Genomic DNA, 9389 nt, shown 5'->3' on the forward strand with positions numbered 1-9389 from the left:
TGAACCCACTCTGATGGGTTTGCTGGGCAGTGGATGGCTCTCTAGACAGTGCAACGAATGGGAAGGTTGGCATCAGCGAGGGTTTCTCATTCATGAATGCTGAACCCCAGGGCAACGCCCCAGTGGAGGATTTAGACAGAGCTGGCAACATGGTAGTTCAGCAAGGGTGAAGGATGGTCCAGGAACTCTTGTGGGCAGGGCATTAGGACTGTAGCTGCCACGTAGTTTATACTCAGACCATGATGTCTACGTTGAATTTGCCAGAACTACAAAACAATACCAAATCTGTCCAGAGGGACCTATTAAATGTGACATTCATGCACAGAGGAATATTGTAGTCCAGTTGCATTAGTCCCTGGAAATGGTAAGACAAATAGATAGAATGGTAAATAAGGCATTTGGTGTGCTTGCCTTCATTGGTTAGGGCATTGAGTGTAAGAGTCAGGAAGTCATGATGCAGCTTCAAAGGACTTTGGTTTAGCTGCATTTGGAGTATCACATTCGGTTCACGTCGCCCCATTACAAAAAGGATGTGGAGGCTTTAGTAAGATGCAGAGGAGGTTTACCGGAATGATGCCTTTATTAGAGGGTATTAGCTGTAAGGAGAGGTTGGGCAGACTTGGATTGTTTTCTCTGGAACAATGGGGAGATTATGAGCAGCATAGATGGCTAGACAGTCTGAACCTTTATCTCAATATGGAAAAATCAAATGCTAGAGTGCATAGCTTTAAGGTGAGAGAAAATCGATGGGACACATTTGTAGTGGATGCCTGGAATGTCCTGCCAGGAGTGGTGGTGGAGCCAGATATGTTTATAGCATTGGAGAGACTTTAGGATCAGCATATAGATATGTAGGGATTGGAGGGTTTGGATTATGTGCAGGTGGATAAGAGTTGGTTTTGGCATCATGTTTGGAACAGACATTGGGGGCTGAAGGGCCTGTTGTTGTGCTGTACTGTTCTCTGTGAAGATTCCTAACAGCAGCATACTTGGATATTGTTAGTAGGAGAGGTGGGGAGTGGTAATGAGCAAATAGTGTTTATAAGGGACTAAGGACTCTGTAAAGCGGGGATGCGGAGGTGGAACTCGTTGCATTTTTGCGGTGCTGACGTTTGATGTTTGTGTCCACCTTAGAACGCCGCACACTTTGGAGAATCGGACTGTGACTCTTCGGAGGCCGAGTGCTCCGACTCCACCGTGCGCCGAGGGAAAGCCTGCAACTCGTCCACCTGGTGAGGACCGCCACAGGCAGGGCCTGCTGCCTGGGGAGTGCGGAAAGGCAAAATAAAACGTAAAGTCGAGCAAAACTTCCCATGGGAACAAACTGCAATAACTCAAAGACTTGGAGACTCTTCGATGTTCTGCAGCAAGTTGTGATGAAGTGATTGTAGAGTTCACCACCATTTCAATCAAGTATGGCAGGGATCCACTTTGTTGAATAATGTAGCTAGTGTAACATTAACAATTTATTTTTGTTTGACTCTTCATACTGTATAAATATCAAGTACTTAAGAAACAAGGGGGTGCAAGGAAGATGGACAAGGCATCGCTAGTCTTAATCGTTTTATTGCATGGAGCCTAAGGCTCAGGGCAAAGATGACGGACCAACATTAACCTGCACCACTGCTTCAGCTGGAGACTAACTGATGTAACAGGGTAAAGACAGACCAAACTGGGTCATGGCTCACACAAGGATCCTGTGGTCCTGGTGCTCAAGGAGGCAGACAGAACATTGAAGTTTCACACTTCAGCTTAATGAATGCCAGCCAACTCAAACCAATGGCAGATGTACACTGAGATTGGATGGAGTAGAACACCAAAGTACACTGTGGCTTCTAGGGGACACAATCCTAAACAGCAGCATTCCTGGGTATTGTTATTAGGAGAGGTGGGGAGTGGTAATGAGCAGACAGTGTTTATGAGGGACTAATGATCCAGCAACTGTGTGGGCCAGTAGGCAGACTATTGATCTGACCATGGGTTCTCACTGTGAGGCATGGCATCGCCAAACTGCTGATACCTCCACACAGGAGGATTTTAATTGACATTCACAACAAAAGCAAGACAGGACGATTTGAAAATAGGAGACTATTCCCTCCTTTAACCAGAGCTGCATCTCATCTATCTCCCCCCAAGAGAAAATTCCAAATGTTTTATCGTCCCCGTGATTCTGGGGTATGTGCTCCTGATTTCCATCATGCATCAGTGGGGGAAAAGCATTTCTACCTTTTGAAAATTTTAAAAGAAATACATCAAAAGCTGGAAATGCTCTGCATTCCATGCTGGGTCCATGGGGAAACAAAGTCATTTGGTTGCTTTTTCACCAGGACTGAGGAGAAGCGTGACACTGAGATATTGCCCCATTGAAACCTGGACTTACAGTGCCCTCCATAACGTGTGGGAAAAGCACCCATCATATATTTATTTGTCTCTGTACTCCACAATTTGAGATTTGGAATAGAAAAAATCACATGTGGTTAAAGTACATATTGTCAGGTTTTAATAAAGGCAATTTTTATACATTTTGGTTTCACCATGTAGAAATTACAGCAGTGTTTATACATAGTCCCCCCATTTCAGGGCACCATGATGTTTGGGACACAGCAATGTAATGTAAATGAAAGTAGTCATGTTTAGTATTTTGTTGCATATCCTTTGCATGCAATGACTGCTTGAAGAATAAGATTCATGGACATCACCAGTTGCTGGGTGTCTTCTCTGGTGATGCACTGACAGGCCTGTATTGTAGCCATCTTTAGCTTATGCTTGTTTAGGGGGCTAGTCCCCTTCAGTTTTCGTCGTCAGCAAATAAACAGCATGCTCAATTGGGTTCAGATCGGGTGATTGACTTGGCCACTCAAGAATTGACCATTTTTTAGCTTTGAAAAACTCTTTTGTTGCTTTAGCAGTATGTTTGGGATCATTGTCTTGCTGTAGAATGAACCGCCAGCCAATGAGTTTTGAGGCACTTGTTTGAACTTGAGCAGATAGGATGTGTCTATACACTTCAGAATTCATTACGCTACTACCATCAGCAGTTGTATCATCAATGAAGATAAGTGAGCCAGTACCTTCAGCAGCCATACATGCCCAGGCCATAATACCCCCACCACCGTGTTTCACAGATGAGGTGGTATGCTTTGGATCTTGGGCAGTCCCTTCTCTCCACCATACTTTGCTCTTGCCATAACTCTGATATTAGTTAATCTTCATCTTATCTGTCCACAAGACCTTTTTCCAGAACTGTGGTTGCTCTTTTAAGTACTTCTTAGCAAACTGTAACCTGGCCATCCTATTTTTGTGGCTAACCAGTGGTTTGCATCTTGCTGTGTAGCCTCTGTATTTCTGTTCATGAAGTCTTCTGCGGACAGTGGTCATTGACAAATCCACACTTGAAGAGTGTTTCTGATCTATCGGAGAGATGTTTGGAGATTTTTTTTTATTATAGAGAGAATTCTTTTGTCATCAGCTGTGGAGGACTTCCTTGGCCTGTCAGTTTCTTTGCATTTAGTAAGCTCACCAGTGATCTCTTTCTTCTTAATGATGTTCCAAACAGTTGATTTTGGAAAGCCAAAGGTTTGGCTGATGTCTCTAACAGTTGTATTATTGTTTCTCAGTCTCATAATGGCTTCTTTGACTTTCATTGGCACAACTTTGGTCCTCATGTTGATAAACAGCAATAAAAGTTTCCAAAGGTGATGGAAAGACTAGGTGCTGAGAGCTCCCTTATACCTGCATTAAGGAGGCAATTAAACACACCTGAGAAATTACAAACACCTGTGAAGCCCAAACATTATGGTGCCCTGAAATGGGGGCGACTATGTATAAACACTGCTGTAATTTCTACATGGTGAAACCAGAATGCATGAAAATACTCTTTAATAAAATCTGACAATGCGTACTTTAACCACCTGTTTTTTTCTGTTACAAATCTCATTGTGGAGTACAGAGGCAAATAAAAAATGTCTCAAACATTATGGAGGGCACTGTATTCCATCTGAATATTTTTGCTTGAATGACAGCAAACCTTTGTGGCCAACCATAATTGGGACAGGACATTCCAGTATATTAGGCTCTCCCCATATCTCTCGGTGACCTGCATTCAAATTCAGCTCACAACAATGGGGCAAAGTCTGCTCCAGCGAGCATGAATGTTTGTCAGATCTTGGCCTCTTTCTTACAGGGCATGTAGTTTTCCTCAGAAGACCAGCAGTGAGTGTCCTCTGACAGAATAGGTGGTCGGCATGGGGAAAATAGTGCAACATCACACCCCCTGGAGGACAGTACTGAATCTGTGATGGGCCTAGATCGGGTGGTGGGTTAGTTGTAGAGGGAGCTTTACTAGGTGTCAAACCCATGTTGACGCTATCCTTGGGATACCAGGGAAATGTAGGAGCTTCACTCTTTGTCTAAACCTTGCCCTGGGAGTGTCTGCTGGGACACTGTTGCTGGAGTGTTATTCCATGCCCAGACCTTGCTGTTAATTATGCTGAGAAATATTTCCCCAGATGCTGTCCCCTCCCTCATCTTCCAGTCCTCCTCAAATTGTAAAAAATGATGTTCTAGGTGAGGACACTGGAGTGAACAGAACTCTTTATCCCCTCCCCCCCCCTCTCTCTCTCTCTCTCTCTCTACTTTCCTAAGAACATGTCCTGAAAGCATGGCAAGCACCATAGACATGGTCAGCATCACAGTCTCCCTTCTTACACCCAGACAAGGGAGGTCAGGCTGGGATTAAGGGTAAGACTCTGAACTAAAGTGACCATCGAATGGGCTCCTGCATCAAACACCTTCATTCATGCATATACTATTGTTATGCTGGTGGCTGCAATATCAGTTGCTGTTTAGCACAGGGCTGCAGTCCTGCAAGATCCTCTCCAACTTTGGTGTCCATCTGTCATTGACTGATGTTAGCGCCATCAGGCCCACGGCATAAGGACTTTCCCTTCATCCTTTTGTTCAGTGTGGGTATGCCAGCCTTTGCAGTATCGGACCGAACGTCAATCATTCCGCCGGGAAGCTGAACCGGAAGACCGCAGCTGAGATTTCCAGCCGCAGCTTGCCAGCTACTGGAGACGGCAACATTATGTTTCTGTTACAGGTGGGAGAAATGCAAGACGTAAACCTGGCTTTTCCACCAGATGAAATGAACTGTTATAAACTGAAGGTGCATTGTTGAGTGTGAGATACTTCACAGTATCAGCACAGGCCTCATTTTGCTGTATCAGTGCGGGATATTTAGCTGTACGGTGCGGGATATCTGACTGTATCAGTGCGGGATACCATGTTATGATGTGCAAATGTTGAAACCTCCGGAGATGGAGAGTCCCTTTCAGGCTTTTACACTGCTAATCATCTTCCTATTTTGATCACGTATTATTTTGATCCCTGACATTTAGCGGACTAAAGCAGTGGGTAACTCTGAGAGGCCCAACAATGAGCACAGGCCAACAGGTTGTAGGAACAGTTCTGCCTGGTGTATCAAGCGATGAGCCCTTGGATGAGACCAAGAGAATTCCCAGGTGGAGCTTCTCTGGAATGCTCCAGTAGGAGAATATTCTGTCTGTGTCAACCCATAACTGGAGAAAGACCACTTGGATGAGGTTCCCAGGGATACCTTGTTCCTTTGAAATAATTATTCTGGATGATAAGCAAGCAGGAGGAGGTTGCTGACGTAGAGTGATGTCCCTTGTAATTCTACAACAGGCGGTCCACAGCCCTTGAATATCCACAACCCCGAGTTTCCACACTTGCTCACCCTGTGGGTCGCTGCTAACCCAGTCGCACACCTAGTCCAGAGGGTGCCATGTACTTCTCTCCTGAGTCTGCCAGGGTCATTCCCCTAGACACAAAATGCTGGAGTAACTCAGCAGTTCAGGCAGCATCTCTGGAGAGAAGGAATGGGTGATGTTTCGGGTCAAGACCCTGCTTCAGACTGTCATTCACCCTACGTCATGAGTTTAAAGATCTGTTATCCTCACACATGGGATTCAGGACAACAGCAGATTCACGGTAAAACCCAGACTGGGTTCCACCAGAAACTGAGTGCTGAGGTCAGATCCAGGCAGCACTGTATATCACATATAAATGAACATATCGATCAGCTTGTACCCTGCTGAACATCTTACATATAAACCGCCCAATTTCCTCGCCACTCACCCTGACAATATTCAAATGTAACTCAGCCCTGCGTATTTATTATTCTGTATCTAAACTATGTGAAACCTGTGTCCTACAACTTTCCTCTTCGTGTCAATGTTGATTACGTGGAAGATGTTTCTCATTAATACCTCTGAGGTGCTTGGCTGCATATTTACTGATAGCTGTTGGGTTTCACAAACAATCCAAACCACCAATTCTAGGAAAAGCCCATTGATTCCTCAACAAACCACTGCTGGGGCTTGTTAACGCACACTGTGCGAATGACTGGAGTCGTTGTGAGTGAAGGACAACAAAAGGCCATGCACTGTAAGCAGCAAAGCACATGGCAACTCGCTCGATACCAGCACATGCGGCCAGGCTGCACAGGAAGATGCCATTTTGCTCTTTGTGCCTCATCAATTGGTTCCATGCACCTGAACCTTCCCTCATAGCCGTGCAAGTTTCTTTTTCCCTCAAATATTTATTCAGTACACTTCTAAAAGATGAGATACATGTGGGTGAACTACCCAAACTGGCAGTGTTAGAAAAGCCTGAATCGGATATTCTGGATGGTTTTGCTCTTTCCAAATATAATATATAATTGCTCCTTTCATATTTGTTTATAAGGCTGTGGAAGTGTAGACTAATCATTCTCTCACAAATTTTAGCACCAGTGCAGTTATACAATGGGTCACTAATGCAAAATCAGTATCAGATCATTTTAAATTATTCCTTTTGGTTCTGTAGCTGGACTACATCAGATTTAACTTATCGCTGTGGTTTTAATTGTGTTTTTTTTTCTGTAGATCAGAATTTTGTTTCCTCCCAGAAGGATTTTAATTGTGTTTCTCTGTTTTTGGCTGCCATTGTAATTGAGCATCCTCGAGTGGATGGCATCAAACTGTGGCAGGGACTGAAGTGATGGAAGGTGGCAGAGGCTCCGAACCAGAGGCAAAGCTAGCTGTTAGAAATATGTCGAGTGCTTTCTCTCAATCGGTGAGCATTGCACAGGTAGGATAGCTTTTCATGGGCACACTGGATTTAAAGGTGAATGTTGCCGCAAACTGCAGCGTAAGCCCTGGAGCCCTGAGGTTTACTGCAGTGTTGTGCTGCACTTGCGTCCCAGCACATACCTCATTTTCAACTGGTCTGCATCTCTTCCAGGTAATTTTGAAGAACGATACTGCTTGACTTGTTGGTTGTGAAGATGAAGGAATCCCAATTGCAGCTTATGCAGCCCCAGTGATCCTGTCACAGGACAACCAACATCCATCACATTCAGGCTCCCATTGTCAGCTGACCAAGGTGTCCATCCTCAGGTCAACCCTGCCTTCCTGGGTCACTCAATAGCAAACCCATTCTTCACCACCTCCAATACACACAAAAAAAAACAGTATTTTAAAACCTACTCTCAAAAAGATGTACAAAAAAGTGTTCCAATCCCCCTCTCCATGATCCTTGCATTGACCAAATCATCAGGCTTCCTGCATTCAGACTTGCCTACAGACCCAGTTCCTCTGATCTTCAATCGTTCTGTGGTGCTGAGGTGGTTCAATGTGAAACAGATGACCTACAAAGCACCACTTATTCACATCTCACCAGAACAGAACTTGCTCTACAATTCCAGCTTGAAGCATCAGTCAACCACGCCCCCTTAAACATTGGCTTCATTGCCCGGCAGCAGTATTTTTCACCAGTACTCCAGAACCAGCAGCAGCCCTTCCCCCTCACCCAGTCCCATCTCATTTTCTGTACATCAGATTGTTGGAATCCGTTTTCTGACCAACTCCCTTTCTCTTTATTCCCGTTTTGACCACTACCTCTCCTTGCTCTCATCTATTTCACCCTCTCTGCTCTCAGTTCCATCTCTTATTCTGCTCCCTTCAACTCTCTCTCTTGATCCCTCTCCTCCCCACACTCTCCCTCTCTGCCCAATTCATTTTCTCCACCACATCCTAACGCTCCCTTTCTCTTGATCTCTGCTTTAATTGACTTTTTTTTTGTCAAAGGCTTAAAAGATTAATTTTCTAAATAATTTCCAAGTGTAAAGAATGAATAAGATTTCCACTAAATTCTTTAGCTGGGCTGTACATGCGCAGCTTCATAGAGTTTCCTCGCCCTAACTACTGAAATAGGACTACCAGTCAGTTAATGAAATAAACAACATTTTGCTGTAGTAAACCCTGTGTGCTTTAAAATGCCTGGTTGATATTGTGAAAGTGGGATCCACTATAATGCTAAACTGGCGGCCAGAATGCCCGGTGCCAGATAAGTGTCAGCAGCGTCACTTTCCTACAGGGGTTATTGTTTGGGATAATGTGACATGCTAATAGGACCCCTAACAGCTATGTCAAAACTTGCCTAAGCCTTGTCACAGCTGAACCCACAGAGCACTGACGTTTGCTGGTGTGGTATTTGGTTCTTCCTGTTCTGCTGTAATCATTGTGACCACCAGCCATGAAAACTAGTGGGTCAAAGATTTAGCAATCCCATATGAGCCCTCTGTCCAACAGTGTCCCAATTAAAAAATTAAACCCATATCTCCTTATATTTACTTTGATGATTTGATTTGGATTATCAACCAGTTGGCCAACAATGCTCTGAATATAGGAACATGATTAAAAAACTGAGTCCCCCCCTTGAGCCTTTTCCACTATTCAGCTACAGCACATCTGATCCTTACTGCCACCACATGCAACCTCGCTAAATCCTTAAGAAAATGTCTTTGTTCCTTATCATTTGTTCCCCTCAATGAACCAAAGTCTGGCTACCTTGACATATAATATTCATTTCACAGCTCTTCTTGGGAGTAGGAGACCAGGCTTTTTCCAAGCATACAGTCACATACAATTCAAACTAGCAAAAGCAAGCAACTAGAAACATTAAATGGGCACCTGTATAATGCTGTGTGTGGATCAAGGCCCAATTTAGGCATTCTTCCAAACGTTAAAATGTTGATATGAATTTATTTTCACTTGAAATGTATTCCACCAAAGTCCCATGTCTAACTTTATTTTACCATCTTTGGTAAAGCCACCACCTTCCCCTGTTGGGGGACCACAAGTTATTGATTGCCCTTGCACTTAGGAGACAGTATTGTAGATTCTTTTTGTATTAAATTTCAAGATCCACCTGGCACCATGGACTCCGGACATTTTCATCTGTTCCCCTCTGTCCACCGGGGTGAGTTGCCCTGGCTCGATCCACTTTCACCTCGGAGGCTTTCTGACAATAACGGAACTGATTAA

The 9389-nt window shown here is 44.2% G+C and overlaps 1 protein-coding gene across 5 annotated transcripts in view; it reads left to right on the top strand.

Moving 5' to 3' along the window:
• LOC129698871 (mitogen-activated protein kinase kinase kinase 13-like) overlaps positions 1 to 7551 on the top strand; it is a 158280-nt gene extending 150729 nt beyond the window's left edge. For all 5 annotated transcript variants that reach the window (XM_055638227.1, XM_055638228.1, XM_055638230.1 and 2 more), the window contains one exon: positions 1135 to 7551. In XM_055638227.1, coding sequence (XP_055494202.1) covers positions 1135 to 1236 — 102 coding nt within the window. In that variant the 3' untranslated portion in view covers positions 1237 to 7551. The remainder of the gene's footprint in view (positions 1 to 1134) is intronic.
• Positions 7552 to 9389: the final 1838 nt, after the last annotated feature.

This window comes from Leucoraja erinacea, chromosome 7 (genome assembly GCF_028641065.1).
Source record: "Leucoraja erinacea ecotype New England chromosome 7, Leri_hhj_1, whole genome shotgun sequence".
Classification (NCBI taxonomy): domain Eukaryota; kingdom Metazoa; phylum Chordata; class Chondrichthyes; order Rajiformes; family Rajidae; genus Leucoraja; species Leucoraja erinaceus.